Source organism: Anomaloglossus baeobatrachus, chromosome 12 (assembly GCF_048569485.1).
Source record: "Anomaloglossus baeobatrachus isolate aAnoBae1 chromosome 12, aAnoBae1.hap1, whole genome shotgun sequence".
Classification (NCBI taxonomy): Eukaryota; Metazoa; Chordata; class Amphibia; order Anura; family Aromobatidae; genus Anomaloglossus; species Anomaloglossus baeobatrachus.
This window is the reverse complement of record NC_134364.1, coordinates 55,236,022-55,255,229: the sequence shown is the minus strand read 5'-3', so window position 1 is coordinate 55,255,229 and position 19,208 is coordinate 55,236,022. Positions and strand designations below refer to the sequence as shown.

Here is a 19,208-nt window from a genome sequence, read left to right as displayed (position 1 = left end):
CTCGAACGTATAGGCTAGAATGGGAGGCAATCACAAACACATAAAAATGCATGATAAATGTACACAAACAGTTAATAAACATTGCCATAACACTTACCGGTCCTCGCGATCCCTTCTGCACTCTGTCTCCTGCCGCTATTCCATCCGATGATCGCTGAATCCTCCCGGTGATGGCACTGCCATTAGAGATGCAGGACCTATCGTGACGTCAAAATAGCCATGTGACCAGTCACGTGGCTATTATCTCATTGGCTACAGACTGGTCACATGACTATGACACGTCATGTAGGACCTGCGAGTGCATCTCTCCGGTACACGGTGCACATATGTGTATCGCCGTGTACCGGCGACATGCTCTAGCACACGGTCGACTCCCCGTTCCGTTAGGGACCGGCTGACACAGCCGGTCATTAACTGAGATCACCGTTGCCATAGCAACGCAGTTAGCGGTGATGTCACCGCTAACCGCGGCTCCGAGAGCACCGTTGCTATGGTAACGCGTCTGTCAGCGTTACCGCTGTTATCGCTGACAGCCAGCACTGATCACTCACGGAGTGAAGGCTGCACGCTGCTTCCCGATTGTAGTGATGATTGTAGTGAGGATGGAGGTTCCCCAGCCCCAAGTGATGAGCTGGTGAATCTCATCCTTCCTCACTACAATCGTCACTACTACTACACTAGAAAGAAAGAAGACAGAAGAGCAGGATCGTGGAGGGCTGACAGGGGGTAATAAAGATGGAGTCTCTAATGTGTCTGTGTATTTATTTCTATTAAAGTATTTTTTCTCTGTGGTGTTTTTTTTTAACCCTTTATTGGAGATTCTTAATGGCCGGGTCAAACGTGCCTGACATTAAGAATCTCTGGCTTAATACTGGCTAGTAAAACAAAGCCAGTATTAACTCATGATTACCCAACAAGCCACCCGGCTCCAGGGCTGTTGGAAGAGTTGGATACAGCGCCAGATGATGGCGCTTCTATGAGAGCGCCATTTTCTGGGACGGCTGCGGACTGAAATCCGCAGTAGAGGCGCCCAGAAACCTCGGGCTAACCTGTGCTGCGGATTCCAATCCCCAGCTGCCTAGTTGTACCCGGCTGGACACAAAAATGGGGCGAAGCCCACGTCATTTGTTTTTTAATTATTTCATGAAATAAGTGAAATAATTAAAAAAAAACGGGCTTCCCTATATTTTTGGTTCCCAGCCGGGTACAAATAGGCAACTGGGGGTTGGAGGCAGCCCGTGGCTGCCTGCTGTACCTGGCTAGCATACAAAAATATAGCGAAGCTCACGTCCTTTTTTTTGTAGTTTTTTGGCAAAAAAAATAAAAAATGCTTCCCTGGATTTTCCATTGCCAGTGAAGGTAACACCAAGCAGTGGGGGTTAGCAGCCAGTAGCTGCTTGGATTACCCTTAGCTAGCAATACAAAAAATGCAGTGGGAGCTAACATATATTTTTTTTAATTATTTATTTAAATAACTAAAAATAAAATGGGCTTCCCTGTATTTTGATTGCTGGACATCACAGTGCTGTAAAAATAAATCTTTAAAAAAATGACGTAGCGCTCCGCAGTATTTTTGATTCTCAGCGCAGATAAAGCAGACAGCTATGGGTTGCCACCCCCATCTGCCTGCCGTTACCTTGGTTGGCAATCAAAATACAGGGAAGCCCATTAATTTTTTCTATTTAAAAAATAGTTAAAAAAAAAATGACGTTGGGTCCCCCCATTTTTGATAGCCAGCTAGGGTAAAGCAGACGGCTGTAGCCTGAAAACCACAGCTGGCAGCTTTACCGTGGTTGGGGATCCAATGTGGAGGTCCCCTCAGGCTCTTTTTTATAATTATTTTATAAATATTAATAATTACACAATAAAAGTAGGGTCCCCCCCAAATTGGATCACCAGCCAAGGAAAAGCGGACAGCTGTGGTCTGGTATTCTCAGGGTGGAAAGGTCCATAGTTATTGGGCCTTCACAGCCTAAAAATAGCAGGCCGCAGGCACCCCAGACGTGGCGCATCCACTAGATGCGCCAATCCTGGCGCTTCACCCCAGCTCATCCCGTGCCCTGGTGCAGTGGCAAACGGGGTAATAAATCGGGTTGATACTAGCTGTAAAGTCACCTGAGATCAAGCCCAGCAGTTTGTGATGTCATGGCGTCTATTAGATTCCCAACATCATAAACTGTCAGTACTAACAAAAACAAAAAATCGACAAAAGAAATTTATTTGAAAAAACAGTCCCCAAAACATTTCCTCTTTCACCAATTTATTGTAAGAAAAAAAATAAAGGGGTCCCACGACGACTCTGGACCGTCTAGAATATGGGGGGGGAGACACTCAGGGAACGTATCCCCCATTTTCTAGGAGTGCGGACCCTTCATGTGAGGAGTGTGGGTGCAATGAATCTGCACTCACTCTCCCCGGGTCCACAGCAGCAGAGTCCATGTCGTAATGGTTGCTACCAAAGCTGCAATGCCCTGCTCATGAGGTAAGGGCATGCCTAATCAGGAGAACTACTGTAGAGGAAGCTCTGCTCACTGGTATATAGGTGCTCAGAGGTAATAATAGATAAAATTAGTGAGTAACCTCGGCACTCTATATCTCCCAGACTAAGTCAGTAAGTCACAACGGATAGTAATGCAAAATCACTCTTTATTGGTCCGTATTAAGAAAAAATTTTTTTTCATAAGCATATATGTTTTTGTCCAAAACAAGTTACAAATGACGTTTCGGCCTGAGCCTTCGTCAGATTGGACTTATCTGCATGTAATCATGAAAAATGACAATAATCAGTATCACATAAGAGTGAGAGAACAATAACATAAACTAGAACAATGTAGAGGTACAATTGGGATGCAGCAAAAAAATTGCAACACAGCAAGAAATGATACACATGATACAAATGTCATAATACAGTACAAGGACAATATAGTAATGACAAATATGGGGTCAGAGTAGACTTAGACAGCTCTGGTACGAAAGAGATGTCAATCATAAAGTAACATGTGCAGTAGGTGTAGAGCTACAGTATGCATGGCAGAGCTAATGGGTAGACCGACCATAGAAAAAGTGGAGAAAAAGTGGAGCACCCTTTGGTGCCTTTCATGTGACACTAAGGGGTGCTTAGCTTTGTATTTAGCCAAAAAAATGAAAAAAAAAATGACGTAGGGTTCCCCCTAGTTTTGTAGCCAGCTAGGGTAAAGCAGACGGCTGCAGCCTGCAGACCACAGCTGGCAACCTCACCTTGGCTGGTAATCCAAAACTGAGGGCACCCCACGCTGTTATTTTAAATTAAATAAATAAATTTAAAAAAAAAACACGTAGACGTCCCCCAAAACTGGATCACCAGCCAAGGTAAAGCAGACAGCTGGGGCCTGATATTCTCAGACTAAGGGAGGTCCATGGTTATTGGACTCTCCCCAGCCTAAAAATACCAGGCCGCAGCCGCCCCAGAAGTGGCGCATCCATTAGATGCGCCAATCCTGGTGCTTCGCCCCAGCTCATCCCGCGCCCTGGTGCGGTGGCAAACGGGGTAATATATGGGGTTAATACCAGATGTGTAATGTCACCTGGCATCAAGCCCTGGGGTTGGTGAGGTCAGGCGTCTATCAGATACCCGACATCACCAACCCAGTCAGTAATAAAAAAAAATAGACGACAAACACATTTTTATTTGAAAAAACACTCCCCAAAACATTCCCTCTTTAACCAATTTATTAGAAAGAAAAACAAATCCAGGTCTGGTGTAATCCAAGGGGTTGCCATGACGATCCACACTGTCCCAGTCAATGAAGAGCAGGATGTTCCCCATTGGCTGGGAGAGCAGTGCAGTGACCTGAGCTAACATCAATGGGTCAGCCCAGTTCACTGCAGGGGGGTGACAAGTGCTGCTGTCAGCGAGGTACATTACCTGCGCTGATCTCCAGCACTGCCGACAGCCCCTGTCACTGAGTTCAATGACCGGCGCCTTCCCCTCAAGTATCGCGAGAGGTCCGTGACGTCACCGCTAGTCAGTCTCGGGTCGGAAGCGAGAGGTGATGTGACAAGCGGCGGCCATGAAGGACAGTGACAGTGCTGAGGTCGGGATGGCGGGACTTCATCACCGCAGGTAAGCCGAGCGGGGGGGGGGGGGTTTGCGTGTGTGTGTGTGTAGATGCCGCGGGCAGGAGGGGGCGGAGCGAGCTGAGCGGGAAAGTGTGGGCTTCCTGCACGTAACTAAGATAAACATCGGGTTACTAACCAAAGCGCTTTGCTTGGATACCCGATGTTTATCTTGGTTACCAGCTTGTGGCAGGCTGCCAGCGATGGCTCCTGCTCACTGTAGCTGTAAAAAGCCCTGCTTTTTGCTGCTAGAACCGTTCTCGAACGTATCTAGAACTATCGAGCTTTTGCAAAAAGCTCGAGTTCTAGTTCGATCTCGAACAGCCCCAAAAATCACTCGAGCTTAGAACTGGAGAACCGCGAACCGCACTCAACTCTAGTAATGTGGAGGTAGGCCTCTGTATTCAGTCAGTGGTGCACATGTGGTATACACTCAATCTGGAGACTCGTGATTACATAATCCTCTGTCCTCTGCTGACTTCAGACCGGAGCAAAGAAATGCAGATTTATCGGTGGATCTCTGGGCACGGCCGACAACACTGCGGACTGATATTTTGCTAACGTTTTACAGCCGTTTCCATACCATATTGATAATCCATATCAGGATGTCGGGCACAAATTCCCACCCTCATTCTGCTTCTTGACCCCCATTACTGGGCTAGTAGGTGAAAACGCTGTATTGTCTGCACATTTTGAATATTTGCAGATTTTACTGCTGCAAAAAGTAGCGTTTTGGCAGGGACAAATGTTGCAGTTTTTTTATGTGTTTGCTTGTTTTTTCCTTATTGATTTGAATGGGTAAAAAACACTACAAAATCACTGAAAGAGTGGACATTCAAAAAAACGCAAGATAAAAAATCCCCAAGCGTGTGCAATTTCCAGTCATATAAGACCTTGCTGCAAAAACAGTGTGTGAACAAGCCCTTACATCAAGTCCTTCATTCTGATCCATGCTGTGGACTTGGGGTCTTTGACTACTTTTGTGGGAAGTATTTAGGCTTTGTGCGCACTAGGCGTTTTTGCTGCGTTTTTAGCTGCGTTTTTTTACCGCGTTTTTGTGCTGAAAACGCAGTGACATTGCTTCCCCAGCAATGTCTGAGTTTTCATTTTTGCTGTCCGCACACAGCGTTTTTTTGTAGTGACCACAAAAACGCAGCATGTCAATTATGTTTGCGTTTTTCACTGCGTTTTCCACCCATTGAGTTCAATGAGATGTTCAAAAACGCAATGAAAAACGCATATAGCTGCGTTTCTATGACTAAAAACGCAGCTATAAAAGCAAGGGGTGGGTACTAAAGTGACGTGTACAGGAAGAGGATTCCTTCTGTTGGTAAACACAGAAGCGTGAATCCTCCCGGTACCGTCACCGCCGCTTCCACCTCCAGTCCTGTGCATGTCAGCTCCCGTGCGGGGTCATGTGTGGGCGGGAGGTGGAGGCAGCGGCGAAAACAAAAGTGAACAGTAGAAAAAAAAATGTCATACTCACCTGTCTGCAGGGTCCCGGTGCCATGCCCGCTCCCAGCTCCCCTCCCGGTACCGCCGCTCCGGCTGTGTGCAGTCTCCCCGTGCATGTACGATGCCTGCAGGACCTGGCGATTGATCACCTGACGCATCAGCTGATCGTAATTCTCGCGTGTCGCCGGCTTTTTAGCGCCCGGCCGGCTTAACTTATCAGCTGATCCTGCCGTCAGGAGACTTCATCAGCTGATTACCGGCAGCTCCTGCAGCGATGGGACAGGATCAGACTCTCATCCGATCGCTCCAGGAGCTGCCGGTAATCAGCACGGACGTGACTCAGTATTATTATTATTATTTTTTTTTTTTCTACTGATGCATCAGCTGATTGTATAAAAGCCGGTTATACAAACAGCTGCTGTGTGATGTGATTCACATCCTAGAACCTGACACAACATCTGATCGGTATGCCTTCCAGCAAACCGATCAGATGATATTTGACGGCGCGGGACCCTTGACCCAGGATTACTGCGAAGGGGGGTTATTTATTTCAATAAAGATGGAGTCACTAATTGTGTTGTGTTTTATTTATAATAAAAATATTTTTTCTGTGTGTTGTGTTTTTTTTATCTTTACTAGAAATTCATGGTGGCCATGTCTAATATTGGCGTGACACCATGAATTTTGGGCTTAAGGCCAGCTGACAATATACAGCTAGCCCTAACCCCATTATTACCCAGCGAGCCACCGTCACCAGGGCAGCTGGAAGAGTTGGATACAGAGCCAGAAGATGGCGCTTCTATGACAGCGCCATTTTCTGGGGTGGTTGCGGACTGCAATTCGCAGCGGGGGTGCCCATAAAGCATGAGCACCCTGCACTGCGAATTCCAATCCACAGCTGCCTCGACTCAAAAATTGGGCGAAGCCCACGTCATTTTTTTTTTTTTTTTTTAATTATTTCTTGAAATTCATGAAATAAAAAAGAAAAAGGGGATTCCCTATATTTTTGATTGCTAGACGGGTACAAATAGGCAGCTGGGGGTTGGGGGCAGCCTGTACCTGCCTGCTGTAACTGGCTAGCATACAAAAATATAGCGAAGCCCACGTCATTTTTTTTTTTTTTTTGGGCAAAATCCTGCATACAGTCCTGGATGGAGGATGCTGAGCCTTGTAGTTCTGCAGCTGCTGTCTGCTCTCCTGCATACACTAGTTCTGCAGCTGTCTGCTCTCCTGCATACAATGCAACAATCTTTAATGGCATTGTTCATTGATTAAAAACGCAGTGAGCAAAAACGCAGCAAAAAACGCACCTAAACGCGGTAAAAACATATGCGTTTTTGCGTTAAGACAAAAACGCACAAAAATGCAGCGTGAAAAAAACGCCTAGTGCGCACATACACTTACACCTACCAGTCCACCCTTGTTCAAGTAAATCTCCATTATAGCACTGGATATACTGAAAAGGCTAAATCAGGGCTGACCGTTTTCCTCTCAATTGGTACACAGTTGGTAATACTTTTTACAGAGTACATGCACACTCTCTCCTGAGCATGCACGTGACTATTTGGGTGGGGAGGAATATGTGACAGCCACATGCGCTTGCAGCCCCCAGAGATCGATGTGTACGGCTGCATTTAGCTGGAGCTTGTGGGTGATGGACAGATAAAGCTTCCTGTGATCACTTCTATGGGGGTCTCACACACACACTGAGTCTGGGGGCTTCTTGGTAGCTTGCAATTTTTGTGGGAATGGATGGTAAAAAATACCCCCAAAAGAATAGATCTTGTGTGTTTTCAGTTAAGCTGGTGTCACACACAGCGACAACGACGTCGCTGCTACGTCACCATTTTCTGTGACGTTGCAGCGACGTCCCGTCGCTGTGTGTGACATCCAGCAACGACCTGGCCCCTGCTGTGAGGTCGCCGGTCGTTGCTGAATGTCCAGCTTCATTTTTTGGTCGTCACTCTCCTGCTGTGACGCACACATCGCTGTGTGTGACAGCGAGAGAGCAACGAAATGAAGCGATCAGGAGCCGGCACTGGCAGCTGCGGTAAGCTGTAACCAGCGTAAACATCGGGTAACCAAGGAAGACCTTTCCCTGGTTACCCGATATTTACCTTCGTTACCAGCCTCCGCTCTTGCTGCCAGTGCCGGCTCCTGCTCTGTGCACATGTGGCTGCAGTACGCATCGGGTAATTAACCCGATGTATACTGTAGCAAGGAGAGCAAGGAGCCAGCGCTAAGCAGTGTGCGCGGCTCCCTGCTCTCTGCACTGTGACATGTAGCTGCAGTACACATCGGGTTAATTAACCCGATGTGTACTGTACCTAGGAGAGCAAGGAGCCAGCGCTAAGCGCGGCTCCCTGCTCTCTGCACATGTAGCACAGCGACGTTATGATCGCTGCTACGTCGCTGTGTTTGACAGCTAAGCAGCGATCATAACAGCGACTTACAAGGTCGCTGTTACGTCACAGAAAATGGTGACGTAACAGCGACGTCGCTGTCGCTTAGTGTGAACCCAGCTTAACTGCTTCTCATTATCTTGCTGATAGCCAAGGTTCAAGGTTAGCAATGTAGAAATCTGGGTGTCAACAGCAGGAAGCCTCAAGAATGTCCACTATGTCTTCTGTCATGTCTTAAGTTCAGGAAGACTGTGATAAGATGGTGGTTAGCAGATCTGACCTCCCTGCCTGCTGCTGTCAGGATCACAGTATTGTGTAAGTGTCCACCGCGTTTTCTCCATTTGTATTTTAATTCTTTTTTTTTTTCCTCTTCCCCTTTTGTTCAGTATCCGTTCTTTGCCGGGCTCCTGCTCGCCGTGGTCTGGTGTTCCTTGGTGTGCCTTAGCCGTGTCTACATGGGAATGCATTCCATTCTGGTAAGTCCCTGGTAGAGGGTGTTCTCTGGCTATTAGGGTGGAATGGGCACTGTGGGTCTGCCAAGCTGTTGTGTATTTATATCTCCTAACACAAATGGCATGAAAAAAATGAAAGAAAAAAAAAAAGTAAATGCTGTAAAACAATAAAAGGAATAGTACTCTGATCAAGCACCAACACTCCTGCGGTTCTTTGCTTAAAAATAGTAAGCACGTGCTGCCGATCATAGTGGTGACGTATTCTATCTTACTGGCATCACCGGTCGTCTGAGCCATGATGTGGTTGGCACAGCCCATGACCACTATAGAAAGGCCAGATAAGACCACGTGAAGCATCTGCACTGGATTATACAGGGAGAATATAAAATGTGTGTGTAATACATAGCTATATATACACACACATATGAGATACATGCACATACACCTATTATATATGTGTATGTATATAATATATATTTTGTGTGTGTGTGTAATATATAATTACACACACTCACACTCATTTGCAGATATATGTATAGTTTTTGGAGGAACTCTGCAGGAACGTTGTTCCAAACATTCTGGAGAACTGACCCCAGATCTTCTGTGTATGAGGCTTGTGCAAATCCTACTTTGTCTTTATAATCTTTATGATTATTGTACTTGTCTCTATTATGTATACCCCTTTCACATGTAAAGCGCCATGGAATTGATGGCGCTATAAATAATATGTAATCTCAGACATCTGGGATGATGTGACCTCAGGGGTCTGTGGAGGTCGGGAGAGGCAGCTCTTCTCTTTTTTGCTCTCCTTGTGGATGTGCTATACCCAACACAGTGGCAGTGATTGTTAGGGGTCCCAGACTAGTTAAGGAATGCAGCCGGAAAGACCAGGAGCAAATAAACTTAGTTTTTAAAGACGTACATTTCGCTTTTAGGGCTAATACAGGCTGATAAAGCACTCCTAATACTGCCTGAGGTTTCATTAATGACATTTGCTGTATGTTTGGGGTTGTTTTGCTACAGAATAAATTTGGGGCCAATCAGATACTTCCGTTAATGACAGCCAGTGTTAATAAAAATGAGAGCCCTGGAAGTGATGATCCGGCCCCCATAGAGCCCCGATCACACATCATCCAGTCTGTCTGGGATCACATAAAGAAACAAAAGGATCTACAGAAGTTCTGGGGTTAGTTCTCCAAGATGTTTGGGACAACATACTGCAAAATTCCTTTGAAAACTGAGCACGTGTACCTAGGATTGATGCTGTAGGCAAAGAGAGGTCACTAAATGTTGATGTAATTTAGATATCTCTTTTTGTTCACTTTCCTTTTTGTTATTTTATAGAAATAGACTAATAAAGAGGTTTCCACTACTTGGACAACACCTTTTTTTGCTCCATAAATATAAATAAGCCTATACTCCCCTCCGGTGCGGCTACGGTTCTACCAATATCTGAAGCTGCGTCACCGGGGCCCAGGTGACATTATGACATGCGAGCCCTGCGACCAATCAGTGCCTGCTTCCTCCAGTCAGTGCAGCGCTCACTTCTCGCTCAAATGTGTGAGAGCGTGGAGACAGATGCCGGGCGCTGATTGGTCGCGGGGCCTGCGCATCCTAACAATGTCACATGGGCCCCAGGAAAGCGGCATCAGAAATCGTTGGAAATGTGGCCATATCGGAGGGGGAGTATAAGCTTATTTATTTTTATGGGGCGAACAAGGGGAATGAGAAGGCGTTGTCTAAGTAGTGGTCATCCCCTTTAATTAACTCTTCTTCTATTTCTGGAAGCTTCTTACTTTGCAGCATTTTCTTCCACACCTGACAATATTTTGCACAGTAATGTAGACACTTATATAATTTTTTTTTTTTTTTTATAAATATACAGTAATTTTACAAAATTGTAATACCCTTTACAGACCTGACCGGCTTCTCGTATGCCTCTGTACAATGGTAGGAAAGGGTGGCCACATGAGGACTCTCTCGTGTAGCATTTCATCAGTACCACACCCTCCTAAAATTCTAGGACAATTGAACACATGATTGGGTCTGCTTCCCCAAAAACGGGCATATACTGTATGTGTACACGTCATGCCTGTTCTCCTCGGGTTCATTATAGACACAGGGCTAGAAGTGTGCACTGTTGCATGAGACGTTTTGTACCTTTTGTATATTGATATGTACAGTGGAACCTTGGTTTAAGAGTAACTTGGTTTGAGAGCGTTTTGCAAGACAAGCAAAGCTTTTTACAAATTTATAACTTGGTTTAAGAGCAATGCTTTGCAAGAAGAGCAAATACTCACCGTGTACACTTCCAGTTCTGTCCTTTCACCACGCTCTGACCTGCTCTGGAGGTAACTGTCTGTACATATGTACTGTATACAGTATACCATTGTACAGTACAGTATATACTATATAGCATTTCTATCTATCAATTTGCATTTGTGGATACAGTATTGTACTTTCTGCTCACCAGTGCAGCACATTGCTTGTATTGTACCTATCACACCAACAATTCTATTGTAAGCTAAAGTGGTTTATTTTGTTTTTTTCTGTACAGTATTTTGTATTAGTGCACTGTAATAATTTTCTATGAATACAGTACACTTTGAATTACTGTAATAAGTTTGTATAAATACAGTAAATATTTTTGGGTTGTGGAATGAAAATTTGCTTTGATATAAGAGTAACTTGGTTTAAGAGCGCACTCCCGGAACCAATTATGCTCGTAATCCAAGGGTCCACTGTACTTGTTCCTGGGTACAAGGCCTTGTTTCCACTGCTGTCTGCATGCGTATGACGTGTGATCAGAAGTGCTTAAAGGTTTAACGCCATTTTCTAAGCTTTTCCTTCTTTTCTTGCAGGATGTTGTAGCCGGAGTCCTTTATGCAATCCTCATTTTGATAGTCTTCCATCCGGCTCTTGATATCATTGACAATTTTAACCTGACTTATAAGTATGCCCCCCTCATTATCATCAGTCTGCACCTCGCCCTGGGCATCTTCTCCTTCACTCTGGACACGTGGAGCACCTCCCGCGGGGACACCGCAGAAATCCTCGGCAGCGGAGCCGGGATCGCCTGCGGGTCGCACGTCAGTTACATGTTGGGGTTCTTAAAGGAGCCATCGCCGGATACTTTACCTTTCACAATTCCTCCGTTTACGGTGACTCTACTGGGAAAAGCCATGCTCCGGGTTTTTATTGGATTAGTAGTTTTATTACTGATCAGAGCGGTCATGAAGATGATCACCATTCCTATGGCGTGCAAAGTGTTTGGCATTCCTTGTGATGACATAAGAAAGGCAAGACAGCGCATGGAGGTGGAGCTGCCGTACCGGTACCTGACCTACGGCACGGTTGGATTTGCAGTCATGTTCTTCATCCCGTACCTATTCACATGGATCGGGCTGCATTGATGGCAAACTTTTCAAGCGACTACTGGTCGTATATATTTTTTTTTTTTTTTTTAAGACTTATTCCAAGATGGACTTGTCTTTAGAAGTTGAATAATTCCTATTTCTAAAGTGCACTGGTAGAAAAGCAGCTTTTGGACCTAAACGGTCCTTGATTTTTATTTTATTTTTTTTCCATTCGAATTGCAGCTATTTGCAAGCATAGCGTATATTGGTTTTATATCTTGAAACCATTTTTATTTAGATTCAGGTACTGTATGAAACTGCTTGATAATTGTGCCTTTCTTTTGCTATTAATCACAAATGCCATGTATACTGTGATGGTAATGGCAAGCATCCAGAACGTAGCTTGACCTGGAGAAATCCATTTTTTTTTTTTTTTTTATACACGGCAATGACAAAATCCGTTGTTTGCATGTGTAAATCATTATAATGCAGCAGAGCTATAATATCAGGTGAGAGACGGCAATAAGTGGCTTTAGGTATGCTCTTATATACAAGGGGGTAAGCAGATTGGCGCTGCGAGTCTGGCTTCCTATACCCTGCACTGCCCAGTCATCTAGTTCAGCGACTCGATCGCCTTTCCTCTGGACAATGGGCACTTTCAGCACTTAAAGGGAATCAGTCACCAGGTATTTGCTGTGTAATCTGACAGCAGAATGATGTAGGGACAGAGACCCTGTTTCCAGCAATGTCATTTGCTTTCATTTTGATACAATCCCAGTTTTATCCACTGCAGTTCTCTGAATGCTGAGCTGTTTATAACCCTGACCACCTCACTGATTTGCAGAGTGAACACAAAGCTGCCAAGGTGGTAGTCAGTCAGTCAGTCAGTCAGTGCTGGGGGTGGAGTCTGACTAGGAGGCACCAGCCACCTAGTCCTGTAGTAATAATCTCCTGCTAAAAAAAACACTGATTATATTAAAACAGCAACACCTAGCCTAGTAAGTAAATTGCTGAAATCAGGACCTCTACTCCTACATCATGGAACTCTCAGATTGCATAGCAAAAACTGGTTTCCTTCCTTAAATATATATATAATTTTTTTTTCTAGAAACTGCACCACTCTTGTTCATGCCTGGTATTGCAGTATTCAAGTAATAGGCAGAGCTGCAATACCGGACACAGCCTGTGAATAAGAGTGGCGCTATGTCTTATAGGTGTGGGGGTATTTCCATCTTAGACATGAATGAGTAAATTTCCCATAATTCTAATCACCTCGTATAGACCGGGATTCCCATCTCGGACACGGATGGGTACGATGAGAATACCCGGTAATTATGGGCACCTGGGAGATGCCCCTACTACATCTCTAACACCAGGCTTCATTATTTCTATTGACCACTAAAAAATATATATATATATTTCATTTATTTTAGCCTTTGTCTCATATATATTAGTTTCCCTTCTCATATGTGTAATGAGACGATTCCTTCTATGTCACAATGTAATGTATTCACTCTTTGTACAGCTTTGTGGTCCAGCTCTTGCAAAAAAAACAAAAACATTTTTAGGCACGGATAGTAAAATCGGTGGCTTCTTAGGCCCCTGCTGACATTGCAAAGGAGAATACTCCGACAATCTATAGAGGCGATAGCAATGTTGGCTCGGCCATCACCGCTGGGAGCAATATATTTATGGTACGTTTTTTAAGATTGCAGAACTTAATGCATTAAAAAAAATAATGGCTGCACCCTGTGGGGGCACGGACCCGGCAGAGAGCAGCTCCGCAGCTAAGGAGGCAGTGGAAAGAAGGCAGAGGAGGGTACATGTAGATTCCATGACTTTTCGTCATGTTCTGTGCAGCTTTAATGTTCGTCAGCACAATAGTTTATGTATTCTTTCAGCTTGGCCCGAGGTCACCGCGGCTCTGGAGCAGGAGGTTCACATGTGATGAAGACTTAATAATGAAGTTTGTTTTCCCATGAGCTGGAGATCCTGCCGATGATTGAGACATTACTCCCTTCCCCCAAATCCCAGATACCAGATCGGAGCCGGCTTCTTTTTGTATAAACCCCCCCAAGGCTCATTTAGGCTGTAATAACATCAGCATTGTGGCTTACATTTATAATGAAAACCACATTGCTGTGCCGGATCACCCACACAACGGCGGCCATCGGCGATATCCATCATTTTGATTGTGTTTTTTTTTTTTCTTTCTTGTAAACAACTCACACTGTATCCATTATATACCTGTATACAGTGAAATATGGCAACACTTTCTATGGAGGTGGTATACTGTAGTCAGTATTCCGGTCTTAAAACTGATGAAGGCTTTGAATATGATATAGCTTGAGTCTTAAAGGGGCTTCTGATGAAAGTCTGCAGTTACTCTGTGTGACGGCAGACGTCTGAATCGTTACAGCTTGGGGACTGCACACTGTCAGGATTCCCTGGTGTTTGCGCCGATTTGTGTACTTACTGCCACATTCCGACTAGACTTGTTTGGCCTCTCCCTTCACTTGTATTGAGCAAGGCTGAGAACGTCTAGTTGACAGGTGACCTCGTATGCAAATCACATACTTCTGGTCACATGACCGTCTGCTTTCACCAGCAACAGTGGAGAATCCTGACCGTGGTGAACGATTCAGGAGTCTGCCATCAGGGACTGGATATTTGCATCAGAAGACCGGACAATGCATTTAAATGGATAAAATGTCACCCTTACAATTTAACTGTTTTAGAAAAATAAAAAAACACAAACCCTCTTCGTTCTCCTTGCCCAGTTTCCCAGCCACCTCTGCAGTCTTATCAGTGGTGGTTGGTTTTCTAGGCTAGTAGCACAGCGATTACAAGCTCTTTTCTATAGAGCTTGTCAGCGCTTCTCTGTAGTTGGCGAGATTTGGCCAGCGTCAGTTCTCCATTACTACAAAGGGTGAACAAACAGCTTTATATAATCTTAGGATGCTGTTAGTTTGGGTCACGAAAACTACGGTCAGAGCTGGTAGTGGGGCCATAATCTAGACAAGCCAATCTGCTCGTGTGAATTTGACCAATAATTACTCCGATTCTTACTGATGTCTGCTTTGGTCAGACTGCAGCACCTATAGGAACGTCCTACACGAGCTACACATGGGGTCCATATGAGCTACACATGGGGTCCATATTGCCCCTAATGCCGGCAGGGATCATACATCATGGAAGGACAGACTTGTAGGAGTCTCCTGAGACAGATCTGCTATAACACAGGCGTGGGTCTGCTTGTATTGCACTATGTTAGTAATGGATGTCTTGACCTCTACCAGAGTAACAGCCGTTTGCTGAGGATGTTCTACCTATTGAATGTAGATAGGTCTTTATTTTCCACAGGAATGTATCCGGGGAGAATTGACCTTCTCATCTACATTTCACTGTATTTAAAGGGAAGTGTCACTGATATAACTTGGGCCTCGGAGCAGACCCCCGACTGACGTGTTCAGTAGACGTCTCGTGGGAGAGGTAGGATCAGGTATGAGTGACTTCAGGATGCAGGGACCTGGGTAGACGAGGTAAAGGGCCAGTATGGGCCCACATGAGACCGATTAGGGCCATACCCGAGCCCCGTGTGTTATCAGTGATGACCTCCCCTTTTTGTACAGGTATGTTTTATTCTTAGGCGATCGTCCTATTTGGACTTTTCCAGGACGGCGATGATTTATTCTTCTACTTGAACTCTGCTTGGATAAAGTGTTCCCGCCACGTCACAGATTGTTATATTTCACCGCATTGTCTCACAATATTTTATCACAAAAGTCTAACTTTCTAACTCGAGTTTATTGTAAAGGAATAATATGTATATAATGTATACCGATGTATGAAACGCCCTGATTCTCTGCGGCTCGTCAGACTGTGGCGTGACTATAGATCTGCGCTGTGTCAGGGAATCACACCAGATATATTCATGACTGAATGCACATGTTTTCTGGAGGGGACATCCTCCCGGCGTGCCTCTGATAATAAAATATTAGAAAATGGCTGGTACTGCTGTTCTGTCTCACGGCAAGATTGCTTTATCCCACAGAGAACGGAAGCACAATATGATAGGAGAGAAGCAGGAGACTGAGCAGAGGTCATCAATTAGGAAGTTTACACATCGGAACACAGAATCAGGCAAGGGCCAGACAGCGCGGAGCCAAGGATTCGCCCACACACCGCCGGTCAAGACACTCACCATTGTGAAACAAAATTGTGCTACAATTGGCTATCGCAGCACAGCATCGGACGTATGTGGGCAGCCACACTTTCTGTCCCTACTCTGAAGGGGGTAGTCATTGTGCACCCACAATTTGCATACCGTAGCTCACATTCGACTAGACTTGCTTGGTTTCTCTGCATTACTATTGAGGGAGAATAAGCGCTGCTAGTTGGCATGTGTCTGCAAGTATGCAAATCACAACCCTGATGTCACATGACCACCTGCTCGCATCGCCAATACTGGAGAATCCCGACTGCATGTGCACTACCAAGAGCGACTGCAGATGTTCACTTCAAGCCTGGACAACCGTTTTAAAGTATAATTTATAGTTTGATGGCAACAGTCATGTCACATTCACTTTAATGGGAGCAGAGCTGCAGAAAACCAGATTGGCCAGTTCACAGTATACGGAGCTGTGCTGTTCCAGCTATGTATACTATGTATATCTGGCTACTATGTGGTCTGGAATTGGCTGATTGGTGTGTGGGGGGTACAGTGCTGTTTGTTGTACCCCAACTGATCTGAAACTGTTGACCTATTTAAGGAATAAATCATCCATATATAGGCCCTGGCCAACCCCTTTTAATTTTCCATTTCCAGGTATTTATGACGCATCCACAGGGTATGCTCTAAATGCCAGGCAGATGCCAACACCTATCTCTGGAATGGGTCCAGTCTGGGTGCGGTGGCTGCAGATGGCTGAGATTCTGGAATTAGTTGGGAGTTCTGTGCTACTTTCTGTCTCTGCCAGTCACCTCCATTAGAGTTGGGGAAATGGTGAACAGCCTGATCCTACTTGTATGTAGACAGGCGGTCCCATCTCAGTGGTACCTGAGTAATACCCTCTTAAAAGGGTTTTCTTCTCTTCCTTCTCCAGGAGTCCACTGCTCTTTTACCTCCTTGACTTTTGCTTTCAGTCTGATATAGTGGCACTAGACTCTGTACTTTGCCTCTGCAGTATTGGAGGGGCGCCGAAGTTGGCCGCTTCCAGTGATATGGCCTGGTACAGCACAGCACTTCCAAGCTCTAAAGTGAAGAGCTTGGAAGCACACACCCCTTGTCTTCTGATAAGACTTCAAGCGTGGCTAATGCCCGTGGCCACAAGCTCTGTTCTTGGTAACAGGATTTTTGAATAAGAAGTAATTTGCAAAGTTTCTTGTTTTTAAAAGCTTTTTGCCATTTTACCTGTTTAAGGCCCTATTCACACGTCAGTATTTTATCAGTATTTCCCAAAACCAGGAGCGTCTCCAAAATACAGAATGGGTATACAGAGAGACAAAGTACAATAATCATAAATAATACAAGGCATGGACTGGAACAGGAGGAGAGAGATCCCTATATATAAAAAAAAATATGCGTGAGAGCAGCATGATGTAGGGGCAGAGACCCTGATTCCAGTGATGTCACTGCGTTGTGTGTTGCTGTTTTATAAAATCAGAGTTTTATCACTACAGGACTAGGTGTCTCGTGCATCGTAGTCCACCTGCCCTGTGTAACCCCGGCCACCACCACTGATTACAGTGTACATAATGTGGCCAATCAGTGGTGTGGGCGGAGTTATACACAGCTCAGCATTCAGAGATCTACAGCAGAGAAAACTGATTTTATCACAACTGCAGCACCCAGTAAACTAATTGACATCGATTAGTCAGGGTCTCGGCCCCTACCTCATGCTGCTCTCAGATTACATAGCGAAAACCGGCTATTGTTTGTGCTTGTACATGATGAGATCTGGGGTGATCACCCCGGGTGTAATTAATTTGCAAAGTCAAATGTTTAGCAGGAACTTGGATCCTGTTGAAGCAGAGCTAGATTGACATTTATTGCAGCGGCGGGGTAAATGAGTAGCAGACCGGCACCCTAAGTTCACGCCAGTGTGATTTTAAAAGTCAATCAGTGACATTTCCGCTGTGAACAATGCCGATTTAACGCTCGCTTACCCTGAATGTTGCGCGCTAAGCTATTTTCACTTGCATTGCACGGGCCATAAACCTCACTGGGATCTTTACAAAGAAAAACGTTCCGCTGCGGTGGTTTTATGTTTCATCATTTTCCTGTATTTTATGCCTTTTAGAGCAGAGTTTATAGAGTAGATGATGGTTCATCTGTTTCCCTCTAACGGCTCATTACTAGGCGATGCCATCAATGCCTGAGTATCAGAATGAAGGCCCGGCAGGGCTACCATGAGCCGTCCCCGTTCAGCTCCGCACGTGTGGCTAATGATGAGAACGATCAAGTGGTCCCTGAAAAAATAAAGTTCCAGACCCCAATTTTTTTTTGATGGAGATCAGCGGTTTCTGGACTCTGGAGCCGCTTAAGTAATAGACCTGGAGATGTAAAATAAAACTGAAATATCTACTGAAGATCCCACCGTCGCTCTAGATGGAGCCTGCAGACTTTATACATGAATTTCTATAAAGCGCTGATTGTAGTGGTCCAGGTGGCGGCCACCATAACTGCCCCCTATTGCATCATTATCACTAGCTAAAATCTCTGCTAAAGATCTGTCAATTTAACCCTAAATTTCAGCCTAATACCATAATTCTGGAGAACCAGGGCAGTTGGTTGATTGCACCCCTGTAGACTAATGCCGGCGTCACACGGTACAATATATATCGGGCGATATGTCGGCGGGGTCACATCATAAGTGACGCACATCCTCCAGCATCGTTAGTGATATCGTAGTGTGTGACAGCTACGAGCGACGGTGAACGAGCAAAAAAAAAATACTCACCTTATCGTTGCTCGTTGACACGTCGCTCATTTTCAAAAAGTCGTGTCTTCTTGTGTGCGCCGGCTGTTCATCGTTCCTGAGGCAGCACACATCGCTCCGTGTGACACCCCGGGAACAACGAACACAGCTTACCTGCGTCCCGCCGGCAATGCGGAAGGAAGGTGGTGGGCGGGATGTTACGTCCCGCTCATCTCCGCCCCTCCGCTTCTATTGGGCGGCTGTGTGACATCGCTGTGACGCTGAACGTCCCTCCCCCTTCAGGAAGAGGATGTTCGCCGCCCACAGCGACGTCGCTCAGCAGGTAAGTGCGTGTGACGGCGATAAACGACTTTGTGCGCCACGGGCAACAAATTGCCCGTGACGCACAAACGACGGGGGCGGTTATGATCGCTCGTGCGATTGCATGCTAGATCGTACGTGTGACGCCCGCATTAAAGGGAACCTGTCACCAGATTTTTCCCTTATAATCTGCGGCCACCGCCAGTT

The 19,208-nt window shown here is 45.4% G+C and overlaps 2 protein-coding genes across 2 annotated transcripts in view; both read left to right on the top strand.

Moving 5' to 3' along the window:
- Positions 1–15,762, top strand: part of SGPP1 (sphingosine-1-phosphate phosphatase 1) — a 36,540-nt gene extending 20,778 nt beyond the window's left edge. Inside the window, exons 2-3 of the mRNA XM_075331254.1 lie at positions 8,339–8,428; positions 11,266–15,762. Coding sequence (XP_075187369.1) covers positions 8,339–8,428; positions 11,266–11,817 — 642 coding nt within the window. The 3' untranslated portion in view covers positions 11,818–15,762. The remainder of the gene's footprint in view (positions 1–8,338; positions 8,429–11,265) is intronic.
- Positions 15,763–15,764: 2 nt separating this feature from the next.
- The window catches only part of LOC142257551 (serine/threonine-protein phosphatase 2A 56 kDa regulatory subunit epsilon isoform-like), a 43,503-nt gene continuing 40,059 nt past the window's right edge, over positions 15,765–19,208 (top strand). Inside the window, exon 1 of the mRNA XM_075329700.1 lies at positions 15,765–16,016. Coding sequence (XP_075185815.1) covers positions 15,765–16,016 — 252 coding nt within the window. The remainder of the gene's footprint in view (positions 16,017–19,208) is intronic.